At 39.5% G+C, this 21,229-nt stretch overlaps 1 protein-coding gene across 1 annotated transcript; it reads right to left on the bottom strand.

The window, feature by feature from the left end:
• Positions 1-1,006: 1,006 nt before the first annotated feature.
• Positions 1,007-7,174, bottom strand: IL26 (interleukin 26). Its single transcript, XM_032107175.1, has 4 exons — positions 7,004-7,174; positions 6,568-6,624; positions 1,178-1,243; positions 1,007-1,093 (listed from the first exon to the last, which is right to left on the bottom strand). Exons 1-4 carry the CDS (start codon positions 7,172-7,174, stop codon positions 1,007-1,009), a joined length of 381 nt encoding a protein of 126 aa, XP_031963066.1.
• Positions 7,175-21,229: the final 14,055 nt, after the last annotated feature.

Here is a 21,229-nt window from a genome sequence, read left to right as displayed (position 1 = left end):
TTCAAAAACAAATGGGCGAGCTGTGTGAAAAAATCCATGAAAAGGGACATTGTGTTAATTAAAAATTAAATTACATGCTCAAAAAAGACCATGACATCAAATTTTCCACTGTCCCTCTAATTAACCATTTTGTCTTCAACTGAAAAAAAAGGTTTTTTCGTAGCAACCCCCTTGTATTAGTTAGACATTTGTCATGACACTGCAAGCTGATGTTGAATATTGACTCCACCGGATGGTGGGACTATGATGTAGTTGAAAGACATTTTGGAAACCATTCCCATCTACTTCCATAAACCTCTCACAAATAATTTTACAATCCTAGTCAAAGCAATCCATTTATTGTGTTTTCTGAATGTCTGATCTCATGTAGATCATGTGACATCTAAAGGTCATGCTTGGGTCCCAAAACAAAGCTTCTACATTAATTGTGTATTTTTATTAGGGATCAATTATTACCTTAAATTAATAATAAAGATAATCAGTATATAATTATTTTTCCTATTTACATGTAGATTGGCTTGTGTATACAGTTATATATCTGCAACCACAAACCCCAAAAGAAATATAGCTTAGGGGTGGGATTTTCCAAAGTGATCCTCGTTGCTTTGAGCTGTACTCACACAGGGGGCCACAAGCCGTGGCTAGCTCATGCCCACAGCACGTGGCACATTGTGTCTGGTCCGCAAGGTAGCAGATTCCACGTTGTGCTGGCGTGGCGTGTTCGGGGGCCGCCTGCGAGACAGCAGGCAGGCAGGCAGGATGGGAAGCACAGCAGGCTGCTGTAACTGCTCCAGAGGCAGAACAGGCAAAGCTGCTGTGCCAGGCTAACTGCGAAAGCTTATGAGAACCCCTCTTTATGCTGCTGTGTTACAGAGGGTGTCCTTCCATGGGACAGAATTACTGCCAGACACATTGTACATCCAGCTCTCAGTTCATTTTCAGGCCTTTTGGGTATTGATCTGTTCTTAGCACAGAAGCAGCACGTTGCTTGTCACATCCTCATTCTTCATATGATGGTTTGTATGTAGGCCTGAATCCAGGGAAGGAGAATGTCCAGCTCATGGATGGCCTTGTAGATTCCCTTATCTCCAAGCTGTTGAGAAGACCAAGGCATTAGAAAGAAACTATCTACAGCCCTTGAACAATGTAGTGGGGAGCCAGCACCTCCTGCTCTTACCTTGAGAAACATTCTCTTTAATTTCTTGACTGCAGAAGTTAACCTTGTGGATGGAGCACACGGAAGCTGAAGGACAAAAAAAGCCCAAAGATGCTGATATAAAGACATAGTGATGAGGAAGAGTCCAGCCCACAGTGTGGCACTGTAGGGCTACCAGTAAAATGTGTGATCTCAGCATCATTTCAGCATCTCCCAATACTTCAAACATGTTCTTTTACCTGCATGCTTCCTGCCAAGTTGACTTCACAACACACAAAATTGGTACTATGAGTACCTCTAAGTTTTCTTATTAAGCACTTTCTATCTCTACAGGAATCTTCGTTTAAGTTGCCATTACACCTTTTTCACATTGTAGCCTAGCTCTAAGACTCAAGGCCCTTTAACTCTAAACCCTCAGAACCTCTGAACCTGAGAGAAGGCAAGGCTAAGGATCAAAGGCCGTTGCAAAGTACAGGGAGCAATTTTGCACATTTCTGCAAGACCTTCAAACGTTTATAAAGTTAATTTATGTTTTTCTCTGTTGCCCTGCCTGTTTGTCCACTGTCTGACTAACTACAGGCTGGAGGGCTTAGTTCTCTCCTCACCATTTATCTCTAGCAGCTCAGCACTGGCCATCCAAAGCTGTTCCAGCTGGTGTTTTATTTGAGCTGCCAGACTAAGCTTTCTGAGCAACATGGCTTGCTGATCCTTATCTACCTGGGTTTTCAAAGGGAAAGATACATTCTTTCAGAGGAAAAAAAAATGGAAAAATCTGATGTTTTCCAATCTACAGACAAGGGTAACCATGTTTGAAAAGGGAAAAGATAAAGGTCCTCACCTCAACTGGTGTAAGGAAATTACTCCACTGAAATGAATGATTAGTTCTTTTGTATCTTACACACAGTACTTTAAAAAGGAGTACAAACATTTTCAGGTTACCTTTTGTGCTTCCCAAAGTCACCGCACATTATGAAAGTGGGGAAAAAAAGCAAATCTTTAAAAGAGAGTGTAAATAAAATAAATGTTTTAAAATCTTCTAACCAGGGCATTTCTTTTTGACTTGGACCTTTTTTTTTTAATTATCTCCATCTTGTACGATGCAGATTTCCACAAAATATAATTTGGTAGCAGAACTGACCTTAAATGAGTATGTTGGCTTTAGTGATGATACACATTACAAACTCTTATCTTCCTGCATATACTGAAAGTAACTAAATGAGCTAGCCAGCAAGTCTGAGTATTGCAAACAATACTCAAAGTCAGCTTGAGGTCTACAAGCTCTGCCTAAAATGATAGAGAAATATTAAAAGTTCTGCAAGGAATATATTGTCCTTCTTCACTCCATTCAAATATGAGAAAACACTTCCACAATCTGCTGCTGATATAAGAACATAAGTCCAACCTCAGAAGCAACTTCACACTGCTGTCAGCAATTCTGACCAGGGCACTTGAGCAAGTAAAGAGGTCAGTGGTGCTCCAGGTGGATGCTCCAAGTACCCAAGGAAAAATGTCTGCTCCCTTTACCTTGCAGTCATAGTCTAAATGAAAAAGTCTGACTTTACTGCAGAAAATTAGTTTAGAGGTTTTCAAACTTACGTATTTCTAAAAAACTGAACTTGGGCCCCTGTATAATTGGAAAATATTAATGCCTCCTTGTTTGGACAAAACCAAGCGCTGGTAGGGTGAGAATCATAATGTTGTAGTATAATGTCTTTGAAAGTGGTTGGCAGGCAAATATTGTTAGGACTTTCAGGTAGCACACATGCCTCTAGCTGGCTGAATTACAGCCCGAGTTTGTGAGACAATATAGGGCAAATACATATATAAAGGTATCACCGTTTCCCTTAGTTGTACAGACAACTTTATTCTTGAAAGGTAACAAATCAATTAGGTAAGTATGTTGTCATGGTGGAAATCCTTTCTGATAAACATCTTATAGCTCAGCTAGATAATAACAACTGAAGAGCTTATGTACACGGATGAATGAGTGTTAATTTACTGAGGAATAATGTGATGAAGAAATCTCGAGTTTGCTATTAGCAAGGGATCCATTACTTCCCTCTATTCACAATTTCTATTATTCTTTCACATGGTTTTGTATTGCTGGGTTTGAATTAACACAAACATTTCAAAAAATGTTAGTTTCCAGAAACGAGGTGTCTCCTAGAAAATCATGACAAGATACCATTTCTCAAAGAACTGTTGTTTGTCATCTAGGGAAAGTCTTATCTCCCTTAGCAGCACTTTGTAAGACCCAAAAATGTAAATTGTTATGCTTAGACTTCTTTTGGGTAAAACACTGGCACTAATTATGAAAAAGAATGCAGGAGTGCAGAGAAATCTGCAGCATTTTGTCTCCATACAGCACAGAAACAAGTGCATTACTAAGCTATCCAGCAAGCCACAGTCACTGGATATTCTCAATTCAGTCACAGTTGACAGTCTAAACTCCTCGGTGTGTACTGACACTTGTATAGAATATGATTGCTTTTCCAGACAGAATGAAATGTCTATAAAGCATATTATACCATCTGAAATTATGTTATGGAGTTCTGGAATTATAGCATTATCTGAAATTTTGACAGAAACAAATAAACACAGCAGTATGATCACAGCAGACTGCTGTGAATAATGGCTGTAAATTGCAACTGTTTAACATGGTTTTAAATACAGAACCTGAAAGCTGGTGGAGTTTTCTCCCATTGAGATTTGAATCTTTTTACATTATGCAAATATCCCAGTCGAGTTCTGACCTATAACTCTGCAAAGCAATCTCTGAAGCTGTTTGTTTTTGCATTGCAAATATTTTTGTGCATGTAGAACCACTGTCCTTCTCTTTCATGCTACTATGCAGTTCAGATTAGACAAAGTTTCAATTAATTTAATTAATTCATTCATTGACTTGCCATCCTGCTCTCACTTTTTCAAATCACTATAGTTGTTTGCCTGGATATTCACAGCTATATTTCACCCTAAGTCAGGCTCCACTTTCTGGGACTGTGATTTGTGAGGACTGCAGGTTTAGGAGAGAAAAAAAAAATATCAACAGGATATTAAGATACACCCTGTTGCTGTTTGTTTAGATACACCCTTAAAAATTAGATGAGAAATTGCCAAGAAGATGATGGCATCATCTTAGCATCCTGCCTGGTATGTTGGCAAGTATATTTGCACAGGCAAAAGTGTGCTCTAACTGCTATCCTGTTGTTACTAAGGCAGAGTTGGTAAAAGTGCCTCTTCTCTGGGGTACATGGAGACATTTCACCAGTGGTCAGCATCACTCTGACAACCTGCTCTAACCGTGAGCACAGCTGACACATGGGATCTGCTCCCGTGTGCTTCATAATTGTGGTGCCTGCTTACTGATGAGACGCCACCAGTTCTTTCAAAATTCAGTATGGAGGAGCAGATGTGACATGTGTGTAAAGATTACATACATGCAGAGGGTATGCTGTTGAAGAAGGAAAGCATTACCACTGTTACATTACAGCAACTCGAGGAGCAACATTTCTCCCTGTGATCACCCTGTCTCTTTGCAGTTTTGGTGATGAGAGGGCAGCACAAGGTGATATCATCAGTAGGGAAGTGGCTTGTCTCCATGGGATCTGCACCACCTTGCACACTCCCCACAAGATCACTCTGGGAGAGAATGAATGGTGTTAAACTTCCTGGGCCCAGTGGGGAAGCCCTCGTCAAGTTAGGTCCCCATGGGACACACCATGTCTCTGAATCACCCTCTCCCTCTCCATCTGCTGAAAAACTGAGATGGAGCCCTTCCCTAACTTTTCAGACAGACAAAGTTAGCTTAGCTCTCAGGAATATACTCACACAGGCATCCATGTTTGCTTGCAGGACCTGGAAGGCACTAATAAAGTACAACTTGTCACTTCCTACCTCAAGACGACAGAAGACATTTTTCACATAGAAGGAGAGGAGCTGATCTCGAACACTGCAGTTTGTCTGAAAACAAATCAAGTAATGATTTGACGAATGAAAACCTCATAAGTCAACTTTGGCCTGAAATTTCATCCTCATAAAAAGCATGCATGTTTAGAAAGCAATCAATGAAACCATTTTTGTGAACTTTAGTATCCCACTGACCTTCTTCCTTCTGTTTTACACAGCTGAATGTAACTCTGTGCTTTCTGAAGGAATAGCAGGAGGGTACTGTGCTGGCAGGCCAGGAGTATTGGCTACACATGAGCAGAAGTGACAGCAACGAATGTACTTAATACACAAAGAATAAATGGAAGATAAATTGAGGAGTTAAGTCAGATCATCTGGGTCATTGTGGGTGTCATTTTTCCATTCCTCCACATCAGTGTCCCATGACATTTGATATGCTGTAGGGTATCCGGCCCATCCCCAATTGCTGCCCCAGAAACGACCAGTCATCCTGTCAACTCTGTGTCATATCTGCCTGACCCGTGGGTTCTCCTGGACACCTAAAGGTATTTCAAATGACTATATGACTATTTTTAGGCAATGGAATGAAGTATCAGGTGTGAGATTCCCATCAGGAGGGTAATGAAGCTGCAAATTACGCCACTCAAATGTGAATGTCTGTTTGTGGGTCCCACAGCCAAGTGAGGAGCCTTCACTCCCAAGGTAATTGGTGAAATCCAAGGGACATCAAAGGCCAACAGGTCTATACTTAAGGTATATGCTATACTTTATCTTAAAGATAAACCAACTCAGTTGCCCCTGCTGACTAGATCTCTGCATGAAGAAAACTATAATATCTCACACACTTCCAGTCACTTACAATTACACACCCAAGGTTTGTTTCTCACTCCCATGCTGAATTGCACTGGGAACTCTGACATCCCTCTTGCAGTGCACCTGCAGAGGTCTAAGCTCAAAGCAGCTCCTTGGGTGTCTCAACTCCCTGCAGCATCCTCGGGCTATCCATGGTACTGCACACCCTCAACAGAAGGTGCCTCAGCTGCGGGACAGTGGCAGTGGCTCTGGCCCTCCTGTGAGGGCTGGTGCCTGAAGATGTTGCTAGGAGGCTCACATGCAGCCAGAGCTCACAGGAGGAGTGAGTGCTACCACAAGCACACTCCTCCCTGACCAGCAAGCACCCTCACCCCAACTTCCCTGGCACATCACGACTCCAGCTGCCTAGAAAGAAGTGCCTCCAGGCAGGCTTTCCGAATCCACCTATTTTCCCCCATACCATGATCAACTGTCCCTTCATGTCCCAGGGGAATACCCCTCTCTATGCAACAGAAATAACACTCTTCCTCTAAGCAGAAGACTTTATTAAGAAGATGGCTTTCATAAATGTCTTTCCCGATTAAACACAAGTGATTTTTACATCAGCTGTCATTGCTTTTGATCACATATTCCTGTTTCTATTGACCAAAGGTAAATTAAAGAAAATAGAAAACCAGTAGTGTAAATCTTACCATAAACATCATTTTTGTAGTCTTTTTAAGCAGTCTTGTGGTCTTGATGAGATCCTTCTGTAAAATATAATGTGCTAGTATTAATTAATCCAAGCAGAGGAAGGGACACAATATCAAGTCTGGTTTGTACAAAATTCTGTAATAATAATATTAATCTTCTTCATCATCTTCAGATGTAGGACGAGGACTCAGTAAATCTGTGTTCCAATCCTAGGCTAACTACAAATTTTTTTCATGACAAACTCATCCAACCTCTCTATGCATCTTCTATGCATCATTTTTTCCCATCTTTACAAAAGGAGTAGCTGCATTACCCTATCTCTAAGGACCATAGAGAACATTCAACTTATTAAAGTTTCCAGAAGCTCAGTAATTAAACTAATAAAGAAGCATCTATAAATAAAATAAACTTTTTCAACTAGTGGGATCAACTTACAGGAACAGATGATTTTAAACTAGTTGCCTTGATATACAGGTTCTCTGTCAGCTGGGAGAGGAGTCCTTTTCGGCAGGTATGTTTTCCTGTAGGTGACTTTTTGCCTTCCACGGCAAAAAGACAAAGCAGAAATAAAAAATGCCCAGATCTGAAAATAGAACATACTTTCATCTTCGCTCCCAGATCTTCGAGCCTCTACAGTCACAGTAGCATGTGTGATGCAGCCAGACTGGTTAGATGACAGAGGTTAACCTAATTTTGTTAACCCTCAAAGTAGCTTCTTCCCCGAGATGCTCACGTAGATAACCTATTGCTCATGTGGTGGCTGATCGGTATTTTTGCTGTGCTTTTTTATACATCTTGCTCCACTTTCAACAAGTTTGACCACAATCATCTGTGACGTTTTTCTAAACGATATCTCCATATTTACTGGCAGCAGGGTCAAGGTTTCCAAGAAAGAAGAACTTCCCTATCATGTGAGAAGTCTTCTTTCATTTAAGTAGTGGTCAAGTGAGGAAAAGGTAGTTGAGCGTTAGTTTAGTTTTGTAACAAAGTATGCTAATGCATGTTTGGGGGGTTTTTTTATTTTTCCACAAAACCTTGTGGCAGCACTTTTCTGAAAGGTAATGTCCCAGAGAGGAAAAAAAAATCTTTCCTAATTTACCCTGAAAAGATTAGAAAATCTGTTATCTATAAGGAAGCTGGACTGCACAGCATTTAAAACTTCCCCGTTCAGTTTTTTAGAAGAGCATTTTTTCCAGGGTATAGCATCTAATAGCAAAGGTGTTTCCTGTCTATTTTAAATTCTGTAGTCTTTTTCCAGGGTACTTTGTCCCAGTAGGAGCAGTAGGTTGTTTAGTGTGAAAGGGAGGACTCCAGGGAGGGCTCTGTGGGAGGACTAGGGCATCCTTGGCTATCAAGTCACTCTAAAAGCTCACTGAGAGCCACAGGCACTGGGAAATAATGTGCAGGACCCCAGCATACCCATCACAGAGGTGGTAACAGTAAAACCATAGAATCAGATGACCACTCTTCTACAAAGGTGGTGGAACAAAGATTGGGCAATCTGTGTCTCTGGCCTGTTTCCAAGACAGCCAAATGCTGCAAGTTTCTCAGGTACCACTCCAGACATGCAAGAACATCACTGCAAGGATAGATTTGGAAATCATGAAGTAACCCCAACAATGTGAGGCTGTTAAGCCAAGGATGGTTTTAACTCAAATGTCAAGATCTTGGAACTGGCTGATGTATGTGCAAGAAGACAAAGAAAGCAGGTTTTGGATAAGCAAAATATTTCCTTGATACCTTGATTTTTTTTTGGAAGTAAAAGCAAGTCCTTGAAATATTCATAAAGGACAGAGTTTTTTACTCCTTTTATGTTTCAAAAGAAACACAGAAGACTTTAAACAGATCAGAGAAAGTGGTTTAAACTGCAATGACTCAAAGTGACCATGATCTGTCAGATCAGCAGCAGAGCTGTTCGTCCCTCTATGGTGCCACCAGCATGCCTGTGCCTGGACATGTGTCAGCTCTGGGAGGAAGAAAGGTGAGACAAGCTGGGTAATGAACTCACCTCAGCCTTGATCCCACTGACCATTTACACAGACAAGCACACGTGCAGCCTCCAGGCCAAACTTGGTTCACATCCAGCTTCAAGGATCCCACTTGTAACAGCTCTGGGAAATGCATTTTTCCACAGAACCACCTACACATCACATTCACCAGCACTGAAATGCTAATGGGGCTCAGGGACAAAAAGAACCAACAAGAGGAGGTTATCTTAGGCTTTTGGAAAGTGGAGATGATGGTGGCCTGAAGCCTTATGTGCATTTTAGTCCTCATTTGGACTGTGGTTTGTATTTAAACACTCTAAATGCTGGTCAGGCTTGCCAGATGAGGTGCACTGAACCTCAGCACACATGGTGTGTGGACAGCAGATTAGCCTCTTACTGCTAATTTGTTCCTAGAAGAGGATCTTGTTTGAAACCAATACAGTCAGAATGCAAAACTACCTTGAGTTCCTGAAGGTGTGGTACTCCTTGGTCAACAGTTTTCCTCTAAATGGAATAAATGGGTCATGCAGCCAGTCTGTAATGGCTTTTCATATGAAAATCAACAATGTTCAACATCTCTGAAACTTCTAATGTTGCTGGAAAACCCTTGAGCCCACAAGTTTCATTTTGTCTCTTCTGTGAACTCGTATCACCATGCTTACAGAGCTGTAGCAGTGACACTTTTTCATTGGGTTCTAGATACCTCTGGATGTTAATCAGTGACTGTCTTACTGAATTGGCTAACTTTTCAACTGGGTGGTGTAAAAAGATGCAGAAGGATGGAAGTGCAAGGTAGCCATACTTAAAAAAACAAACAAAAATAAAATAGGGCTTTCCTATCACTCACAAAAGTATGGCGGCTACCATTTAATAACCAATCCTATAAAATCAATTACACTTTTACAATTTTTGATATGATGATTTAATTTCTAGTCAAAAAATAGCCAATATTCTTCAGTTTTTTCATGTGTTACTTGTTCAGAACAAAGATGGTCTTTGCTTTCTGGGTCTTGTGTAGCACTTTGTACATTGTATTTCAGTGCCACTTTGGCACTCAGACATAACTATGGTATAAATAATATAGAATACCAAAGAACCAGTGTTACTCAGTATTTCAAAGTTATAAGAATCAGAAGAAAAAAAATTCAGGGGCCAGCCCTTTTAGCAATGAAGACAGAAAATACATGCAAAGCTTTGTATGGGCAGTGGAACTGATGTATCCAGAGATAGTCTGAGGAAAAGAGCAAAGCACACCACAAAGCATATTGGCTTCCATGCATAGGCTGGAAACCAGAGAAGGTCAAGGAACCTGCCCCAGAGGAAATGGGCTCTCTCTCTAATGGAAAATTTTAGATGTACACTATCAGCAAATAGATCAGGAACAATGCAATTCTGATAGCACAAGCACAGTTCATGTGTTACATCTATACAAAATGTGTAAAGACCACGAGAATGAACAAGAAAGAAAATAACTAAGAAAAAAGTGTAAGAAAAACCACCAGAGCAGTCAGCTTATTAGGTAAGAAAGTCTTGCCTGATTTGCCCTGTGTAGGGACTAAGTTTCAAAGGAGGCTGTGTATGACTTATGTTCAATGTGTGTGCATGAGAACAACAGCCTGAGGAAGATCCTTTCTTCCCTGCCTTATTAGGAGCCATGGAATTGTCTTCATCTACAGGAGCTTAGTAAATATTTTTAATATTAAATTCTCTTGACCTATGAAGAACAAACACATATATCTACCACTGCTGCAAAGTTCTGTTAGTTCATTTAAGGGAACAATCATATGTACTGGTTGTTTTGCAGCTTAAAACGTTTTTGATCTATGTCCATGAAAAGCCTTTTCTAGTTTCTTACTTATGAATCTTCTCACTTTTTACAATTTCTGTTTATTTCATTTCCTGTTAGTATAACTAGAATTAAATGTCGTGTACTTCCTATGAACATTACATTACTCATATTTGCTTAACTGCTGCTAATGTTATGCCTTCTCTTAAGACTATTCTATGTCTTTTGTTTCCTTATCCTGTTTTATTCACTTTGATCTTCTGAAAAATGAGGTCTACATCAAGAAGTGCAGTAGTTGTCCTCAGAAATGTGATTTGATAAATGACAAAGAAGTTTAGAGAGATTTTACAAAAACTGAGGGTGACAACACTACTGCTAGGACATAAAAAATTGAGATACCCTAGTACCTCCCTTGGAGAGAGAGGTTTGGAGAAGAGAAGCTCCTAGCATTCAAAACTGAGTCTGCAATTTTCTAAAAATGGTTATAATGAACACATAGGTAAGCCCTAAATACCGACCAGTGTTTAAACTCTGTTTCTTGTGACCTTCAATTAGTATAATAGGAACCCCTGGAGCTGCTATAGATTTTGTACAAATACAGAACTATTGTGAGCCAGTTTTTCAGACAAGGGTACCTGAATTACCCATGCAAACTCAGCACACAGGCACCCAGCAATCCACTACCAGTAGCCTCAGTAGTCATAAATGTCAGGGAAACAACAGAATAGCACAAACAGATGGTACTAGCAGCTCCAGCTTACAGATTATACACACACTGCTCTGGTTAGGAAAAATAAACCTGCATAAATTAAATAAGGACAGTGCAAAGAAAACTAAAAACACTGGATGTCCAAGACTGGATGCCAGTCTGGTGCCTCTCCCATCCTTACACACAGAATCCCTACATTTGTTAACCTGGGTTTCATGGTGCCTGTCTGGGTGCCCCTCAACTGCCTTTGCTGAAGAGCAGCAAAGATTTAGGTTGGAAGTGACCTCTGTGAGTCATCTTGTCCAACACTCCTGTTCAAGAAGGACCACCTACAGCTGCTTGCCTGGGACTGTGTCTAGTCAAGTTTTGAATATCTCTGAAGATCAGACTTCACAACCTCTCTGGTCGCACCAATTCTGGTGCGAATTTTTGGTCACGGTAGAAAACTGTCTTATATTCAGGTGGAATTTCAGGGATTTTAATTTGTGGCTTGTCCTGCCACTGGGCATTGTTGAGAGGAGCCTGGCTCTCTTCTTTACTTCCTCTTCTCAGGCATTTGCACACATGGGTGAGATCTCCTTGACTCTTCCCTAACCTGAACAGTCCCAACTCTCACTGCCTCTCCTCAGACGAAAGACGTCCAGTCCCTTAATTATCTCTGTGGTACTTCATCACCAGCTCCACAAATCCAATTCCCTCAAAAGTTTTTCACTCTATCCCTTACACAAACCTCATAAAAATTTTAAGATGTTAAGTAAAGCAGAAATCAGACTCAAACCCAGATGAAGAAGACAAACTGAACCAAACTAACTCAAAATAAAACAAAAAAACCCCAAACACAATTACGTTTTCCCTGGGAATTTGTACCCCTTTGCACTTTATGTAACAACTTTTGAGTAAGCTTCAAATGTGAATTGCTATAAAACATGCTGTCAATCCTCTGTCATCCTCAGGACTGGTTCAAGTGGTGGATTTCCCTGTGCTATTGGCCTGCTTTGGTGTTTCAGTTTGATGATGGATGGCTGACAATTGTCTGTAAAGCTAATTTTATTTCAGAAATCTGGTTGGAAGGTTCAGTACATTCAGTCTTTTCAGAGACAGATTACAGAGTATACTCAGCATCTATTTTGAAACCACAAGGGCACTAGAACTAAAATTATGCATTAGTGCACAGAAATAGACAACAAAGAAACAGTTTTCTAAGCAGTAGCAGTTTTTATGGCCAACTATTAACTGCTCCAAAAGGATGCTCAGTGCTATCTGAGTAACTCAAGATATATCTCAAATGTCCAGTTATGTAGTTAAAAATTAGTAATTATTTCCTGGCTGGAAAAGGAGCTTAGTTTGACATAAAACCTTTATGTAAATAGCCTTTACTAGTCACATTCTTGTAGCCTTGCATCTGAGAATAGAGATTAGGAAAGAAACAGATTTGAAAAAATGTTTGAGCATGTTCACATCATTCCCATCAACCAGTTGAGTGATCTCACTTAGCAACAGTGATTCAGTCCCCAAACTCTTTAGAAAACATTTGTTTGCCACCACCAAACTCACAGTAGGAAATCCCTGTGCAGTGGTATTTCTGCAGAATGTACAGATGTGCTCGGCAACAACAGCTCAGCCTGCCCACATGGGCAGGTAGCTATTCCAAACTCCTTGTCTTCTCTTGTGACACACAGGAGTGTTCAAAAGTCTGACCTGCTTTCTCTTGTAATGTCATCATGGCTTTATAAAAAGGTTGTACTAAAATTACAAAAGGAAAAAGCCAATCTCATGGAAACCTGGGTCTGGTTCTGGGGCAGGAGGATGTCGACAGCTGCTAGGCTGGCAGAAGTATGTCAGTTTGCATGGCACAACTCTTATCCTGCAAAGTTTGTCCTCCTTCTAATTTTGTGCACCATTTTCTCAGTTTTCTTTCTCCCCATGATCTTTTTTAACTTTCATTCTTGCTTCTTTTTTCAAAATTTTTAAAGGTGATTTTTCCCCTCTGCTCTCTTAACCCAGGACTTTCCTGAGCCAGAACAGGCTGCCCATACAGCTCTGTGAGTAACACCACCTGGGAGCCGGGATGAAAGACTGGCATTGAATCTCTTAGCTGATATGCCCATGCTAATGGCAGGCAATAAATTGAACCACAATAAGAAAAATCATTATATTTTATTTTTGTTGGCAAGAATAGTCTTTCATCAAAAAAACCACAAAAACAAACAAACAAACAAAACCAACCAAATCAAACAAAAAACTATGCAGGAAATACTTGCTTGCAGTGGATTTCCTTGGTTTCAGTAAAGAACTGAAGTCCTCCATTTGGTTTGGAGCTGAAGTTCCTCTGTTTACTGAAAGCTGAATCTTAGCTTTAGCCTGACGATTTTGAGCTACACGAAAACCTCCTGCACTGGCAAATGTGAAAAACTTGCCAAGTCATCTCTCAGGTGAACTCTCTCACAAGTGAGATTTGTTCCAAAATCCTGGACAGTGCTGGACTCTGTTGGACTCTACCATAGGACATTTGCCACCTTGAGTCTCCAGAGAAGGACCAGAGAACAAAAGCGAGAGAAGCAAGAGTGCAGCAGGGAACAAAATGATTTCCCAGACTGGTTTTCCGTTTGGAAGTGCCATTCTCTCTCCAGTGAACTTAAACCTATTGGTAATAAATGTGCTTCCCTCTGTTTTCTTTCCCTCAGAAGCATCTTCGGTCCCTTCAGTCAGAGGTTGCTTCCATTCAATGGCACGTTCATGGCTCCAGACTTTCCACTTCCCACTCTGTATCTTCCTTCTTTGTGAGGTGGTGCTTTCAATGAACCTGATCAGTAGAGGTATTTGTGGAGGAAATTTTACTTATTTAATTATTAGATATGGTCACATCTGGCATTTTTTTGCTAGAAAACATATAGGATATAATTATTTACTTATGAGAGGTTCCAAAGCATGTAACATCCTATGGCACAGGCCACTAGAGAAGTACTTGATGGTGCTGTAAAATCTGAGTTTCTTGTTGGCAGGATTTATAAAACAGAGATTTCATTGGAAAGACTCCTAAAAGTTATAGAAAAATAAAATATCACAAAATGTAACTAGAAAGAAAGAGAGACGCCACAGATGCCAAAATATGCATTGAGATTTTCACTTTAGATCAGGAAGCTTTTGATGATTTTCCCAATTAAAACAACAGAAAAACTGTATTTTAGAAGCTTAGGAAATTTATTTTAGAAACCTAAGAAAAAAGTAGAGTACCAGTTATATCTAACTTCAGATAACTTGCTTGTTTGGCATTTCACTCTTTAGCATATTTTCAGGGTCTACTTTTTACTTAGTAGATAGCGCAATACATAAACACATGCACAATACTTTAAATTACAGAAATGTTTTAACAGATACCTTCTTTAAAAGCTTTTTGAACAAAACAGAAATATTCCACCTCTTAATATTTGTAGATTTAGTAGAGCTTTCAGAGAATCCTTATGTGCAAAATTGCAGTTAGAGATCTGAACATTGAATTTGCAAACTCCTATACATCCAATTCATATAGTAACTGTGACTGAAGTTTAAATCATCAAATATGCTTGTAGGAGCGAAGAAAAACTAATAAGTAAGTTCTTAGTGTTCTCCATACGAAAATAGCTACTTTTAATTTTCTAAAATATTGTTTCCGGAGAACAACGAATGGACACCTTTTCTAGGTTTTTTTACAATTTAATATCAGTGCTGAGCTTACCAAATTTTGAGTTTCCAGGAGAAAATCATTCTTATGTAGAAAGCAGAAAAACATTTTAAAAATCCAATTAAGAAGATCTTTCAAACTTAATTAGATCTTCAGAGCTACCATTTACTACAAAGAAAAAACAAAAAAATTCTTTGCCATAATTTTTCTGATTATTTATATTACTTAGACCACCAGAAAGAGGTTAATTCTGTAGCTCACTGTGTGGGCTGGAAAAATCACATGGCAGCCTTGATTTTAATTACTTCTTTCCCGTCTCTAAAAATTTTCAGCACTTGTATGCGTTTGTTAAAAAGGTTTTATCGGTTCCAAATACACTCTTCATGGGTTATAAATGGTTTCCTCACATTTCCAGGTTTAGGTTAGATTATTTGAAAGCAAATTTTTACATATGAGAATTCCTTTTCTTGAGAAAGGTGTTTTTGTACCAGATTTCCCTTCATTCAGCTCAGCAGCTCCATAAAAATCACATTTGTTGCCTTGATCTTCAGCCAACATGATTCAAAACTCTCAGGCAAGCCCTGCAAAGTATTCCAGGTCTGAAATATTTGCCCAGACCTCTGAACATATGATGGTTTATTTTTACTAATCTGTCACTTTGGAAAAGGAAACATTTTATTTATACTCCTGTAACCACACAGCAAGGAACAGGAGACAATTTATCAATCTCTTTTCTCTGTTCTGATAATGAAGTTATAGTATAAGCCTAACCCTATGGTATAAGGGAAAACTTCATACTGCGGGTCTCTCTGGTTTACTCTTCAGCAGTGTAGAAAAAATTAGTTTCTCCTGTCTTCCTATTTTCAGAGAAACTTCACATATTCACTTCCCCTAAAAAACATTCTCTGTTATTTATTCATTTCCAGCGTCACTGGATTACCAACAGACAGTGAAGTCTGTAACTGCAAGTACCAGTGGAAAACAGTTAGGAAATGAAAATTGAAATCTATTGCAGTTACATTCTTAGTGCCAAAAGGTTTCCAAAGTAAAATGGCACAGAAAAAGCTGCTTGATTCTGGTTCTTTCACTTGCCCTTAGCTTGACCCATGAGCAACATAACACCCTGAAGTCCATGCCTGGAATTTGTAAGGCCCAGCCACAGACCACCCGAGGCTGGATGTCTGAGCCTGTGCTCATTATGGGGGGCTGATGGAGGGACAAGGCTCTCATCTGCCTGCCACCCTTGCTGCTGGCAGGGCTAGAGACAGGCTCTGTGAGTGCTCGTGGGCAGCATCTCAGCTTTTGCTAGCTGGTTTTCTGGCACCAAAGCGAGGGCAGATGACTCATACGAGGCTACTATCAAAATGAGGAGAATATGTGGTGTTTCAGCAATTTGCAGGATCAGAGTCTTGATCACAGATTTGTTTTGAGTTCCCAGTCGTTGCCCAGAAATCCATGGCATGTAAGAACTGAATCACTGGCAGATATTAAAATGACAGCACTGAGCAGCTCCCTGTTTTGGAAGCTTCAAGCTCATGTCAACTTAAGCCAGATATCTCATGTGCAAGCAACTGTCTTGCATTTTCTGAGCCACACATGGTTCCCCTCAAGCCAAGATGCTTTCCTAAACTTAATCAAACCTCTATTACCTACAGGAGAAATGAGCACTGTGTTGATGTTCACATTAATCACTACGAAATAATCATATTTTTTGCCAAATGCTGTCCTTGGCAAGCAAGCATTCTCTATTTTTGAGCTACCAAAGTAAAAATAAGCCTCAGAGTTAATAATCCCTAAATCTGGAAATATCTACCTAAAATCTCAGTGACATAATGTATTCATTTGGTGACAAAATATTAAAAAGAGAGAATCTGAAATTTCTTCCCCTATTTTAGGGGTCACATGATAGAGGATAACTACTAAAGGAGAAAAGCTGGTCAAACCAGAAACTTTACAGGTGTGTTTGGTAAGAAGTATTAACCTAAGACAAGGCCTGGATATTTTTAGACCAACAATAAACACAAGGTCATTGAAAAGACAAGAAGCATCTAAACTTTATTTTGGAACCTCTGCTTCCCAAATCAGTGTTAATACACTAGATTTTCATGGACAAGCATTTAATAAAAACAGTCCAATTCATCACTTCCATTTTACCATCTGTGTTGAAACCTTTATTTTTTTTCTGGGGTTTTTTTGGTGGGGTTGTTTTGTTTTGTTTTGTTTTTTGTTAATATAATTAACCTGATAGTACACAAACTACAAGCCTAATCTGACATATTTGAAGTCAATAGGAGTTTTCTTTCTACCTTCTGTGGAGCAGGACCAGATACAGGATGAATCCATTGGGGAGTTCTTACATCACAAGGCCTAATCAGAACATCAATCTTCATGATTGCTTTTAGACTCTTACCACAGATGCATGATTGCCCCATTCTTTTCACATCTTAAGGAGATTCATCACTATTCTTTAAGTGTGCAGTAGGAGTCAGAAATCTTTCTTTTGGAAAAAACTGTAGAACAAAATGAACTTTAAATTTGTGCAATTTTGCAGTTTTTTGGAAAACAGTCTCACTTTGCCTTCAGTCATTTGAAACTAGGTCTACAATTTCCACAGGGAAAGCCTTACTGGTTCTTGAAGAAACAACCATACAACAGTTTCAAGTAAGTTAGTTAAAGACATACTTATCAGTCTGGGTTTTTTCAAAATATTTTTACCCGTGCTGCCCTGAGCTGAAGAGAAAACATTTTTTATTTAGAAGGTCTGCCCTTTTTTTTCCTAATTCAAACTTGGATAAAAAAATGGCCAGATCCTGGAAATATTAAATGCTATGCTTTAATCCTTCATACTGAAAAAATGTTTACATTTGGGTCCTATGAGTTAGTTTGCTGAGGATAAATGGCTAAACTCAATATAATTTTTAATTTCTCCTTAGGGAAGGAAAATGTGGAATATTTTCTTTTCAAACCATTCATCATTGAATTCCAAATTAAATTATAGAAATTGGCATATGTGAATTTGGCCAGGGATTTGTAATTTAAAGATTAACAGAGAGAGTGATTTCCTAGGCTTGAGACGAAATCTTTTCACTTACATTGTTGTTTAGCGCTTTTGTTAGTGGTGAAGTCCATACAGTTAATCTGATAATGTCTGCAGCTTCGTGTTAACCATGAAAAAAGTGTCTCAAATGGAAAATGGGTAGGTGCTGTGAATCAAAGTGCCAACAGCCTGAGTATAGTCTGTATTTTGTAGTTTACCTCCCACAAATTAGGCTTTCTAACAAATCCTGGAAAGGCACAGACTCCTGGTCTGAATCCTCTGGGAGGTTATATTGCTTTCCATCCTAAATATGTTATTTTATGTGACATATTTTTGGGTAGTAGCCTGCTAAAAATATTCTGGATCCCACAGAACTGCACTGCAGGTTTTTCCTTCTTTCCATGATCATTATCTTGTTCCTGGCAGTATCATACATAAGCCTGAGATTGACTAATATTTCTACCTATCTTGCTTCACATTAGCAGGTTGGTTCTGCTCCCAGTTACACAGACTTTACAAACATCCTTACTGAAGATGACTGTGACTGAAAAGTTTGTCAGGCACTTACTGCTGTTCAGTGCAGTCCATTGTTTAGCTAACTGTGCTTTAAAGCACACGCTGACATAATCACCTGCCACTTATTTATGAACAGGATGGCTTCAACATTTTGCTTTGCCTAGAATATACTTCCAGCAGCAAATTGGAAATACCAACCCTCTATTATTCTAGGTCACTTGGGGAGTATATATTCATACACTGAATATGTAAATCTCCTAACTGAGTAACACTCCAGGCAATGTATTTAAGACATGTTTCTTAAACTGTCACCAATACTTACTCAGCAGGATGTGGAAACTTCTGTTCATGCTTTGGGTTCCTCTCTCTGCAAAATATGACATTTCAGAGGCAGTTTTATAAATGCATTATAATTATCTGTGTAGGGAAAAAAAGCACCTGTTCTGGTCACCTGATGTAGGAGAAGGGGAGGAAGAGTCAATGAAACACAAATTTGACAGTAGCGTGGTCTGTGAATTTTTGACCAGGAAGAGGTCCTGCAGCCCCTACAGTGGAGGCATCCTCAGTGAAGGATGTGGAGCATGTGCTTTCCCTAAGGTTTCTAGTCGAGGACCTCTGGGAATTACAAATAGTGCACAACTTGGAGGCAAAAAATGGAAAGGAAAATAGGGCAACAGAAATCAGAATTGTGTGAATAATGGAGTTTCTCTTTGGTGACCCAATTGAAAAATTAAAACAAAATAATTCATTGTGGGTAGGGCCAAAGCACTTGTCCAACTCAAAATGAAACAGCTCATTTTGCTTTCAAATCTCTTTTCAGCCTTTGAAAGAAATGCACATAAAACCAAAACACAAATTATTTAGAAAATGTCAGAATGAAACATTTCAGCAAGATTTTCCTTTTTTGAGTTGGAACTCTTAACTGAATAAAAACCCAGCTTGCCTAACTGAAACTACATTTTTATTTTCTTTTGGTCAGTAATTGTTTGTCCCAGACATTTCCTCCTGTTGTAAGGGAAACCTACTCCAACTCTTACTTCCTTTGTCTGTTCAAAACTGATCATCACCACCATCCTTCATATACCCATAAATCATACATACGCTGCAAGAAAACCTGAGAAGGAAATTCTGCAAAGTTTGCTGTGTGGCATTTCCAGGGCTCCAGCTCATGAGGTTTCTGTGGTAGAGTCTTCCAGCTGGCAGTTTTTAGGGTTGGAGAAGTTAATAATTAGTTGACTTCATTTTTAGGTTTTTGTGGACAAGTGGGTTTTAATCTGGATTTAGCCCCAGTGTGGAAAACTTGAGAGTCTGATTTGACATTTCAACAAGTTGAAAATGATGTAGAAGAGACCTAAAGGAAGTAGAAGAAGGAAATAAGTTATTTATCCACTTGTGAAGAGATTATATCAATAAGGAACAGCACATATGTGTCTTATGGTCTCTATTTATAATTAAGGAACAAAACAGGTACTTTTAGGGCAAAGTCATGTTATCCTGCCCAAAGTCACAATCTTTATAAACCTCTAGTGTAGACCAGAGAAATGACACCTGTATAATTCCTCTTACCCTCCACTGCCTGTAAAGGGAGACAGATGTAGCTCAGGGAAAGACTGTGTATATCAAAGGTCAGTGAAGTGAACTGTTCATTTGGTGTTTAAACTCCCTCACTTTGCTGTCAGCTCTCACAACTTTGAGTGATAAGAGAAAGGATGTTGGCCAACAGCTCTTGACAACATCATTCCTTAACCCACAAGAAAGGAAACATATATCCCTCTGAATATATAATAAAGGTTACATCCCTGAAACTGTCATGTGGTACCTGATCCTGGCTGCCTGTCATTAATGGGTCACTTCTGCCTTGACTGTGAACAGGCATGTAAATCATATGCTGTGATATGCAAATGAAAGTGTGGAGAAAAGTAAACCATGTTGAATACATCTAGTTTGACAGGTAATAGGTATCCATCACCCAAATGGATCATACGCCAGTCTAATATGTGATTTCCCACAAGAAAGTGTTATGATTTCAGTTCACATAAACCATGTTCAAAATAGGTATGGATGGATGCTTTTAAATGCATCTTTAAATTGCTCTAGCTCAGGAGCAACATTTTTTAAATGCAGACAGGATACTTGTTGCCCTGATGAATAAACAGTAAGGCCTTGCTCAAGAAGACTTCAGCAGTTGCTGAAATCTGCTATTACATATTTCTTCTGGCTTTCTGCTTATTTGGATGCTTTTCACCCCTTTAACCTTGGTCCAGTCAACAAATTCTCTGTCTACACCAGAGCAACTCTTCTGTCTCTGCCCAGGAGACACTGCTGAAGGACATGACATGATAATGACAGGTTAAACTGTGTTTCAGGGACTTGGGTTTCTTTCTGTCTTGGAGCTTGTGTTGAGAATAGGCACCAAACATTCTCTACTGAAAGACTCTCAGATCCCTGATGCTGCAGAATGCCATTTGTGCTCAGTGTGCTATGGATGGGCAGTGGGAATGCAGAGCTCTGAGTTTTCATTAGCAGCTGCTGCCTGTTTGTCTCCACGTCATCTGACCCATGGGGACAGTTTGGGACTTTTCACCAGCAGCTCTTCAAGGGGGGACCTTGTCTCTGAGCATGCTGAGGCAGAAACAGTGAACCAAATCAAGGACTTTAAGGAGTGATGCTATTTTTCCCACCATCCCCTACAAAAAAAGCTGACTGACATGCTCCCCACTAAGCCCTGGCCTGTGAGAAGTTGAAATTGCAGGCTTATGGTGAAGAAGCATAGCCCCAGACAGAGCTTGCATCCTTTCTGGATACAAGAATACAGCCACTAGTCCAGCAGTGCCACAGGTGCAACATGTATCATCTCCCTTGTGTTTGAAGAAAAGACAAAAGCTCTGCAAATGGCTATATTTGAGGACCAAAATATTTATTATAATAAATTAAAGTGCAAGCATTTATAAAACATTCCATCTG

The sequence above is a fragment of the Corvus moneduloides genome, chromosome 4, assembly GCF_009650955.1.
Source record: "Corvus moneduloides isolate bCorMon1 chromosome 4, bCorMon1.pri, whole genome shotgun sequence".
Classification (NCBI taxonomy): Eukaryota; Metazoa; Chordata; class Aves; order Passeriformes; family Corvidae; genus Corvus; species Corvus moneduloides.
Note: the sequence above shows the minus strand (reverse complement) of the source record. Positions and strands in the feature narration are given on the sequence as shown.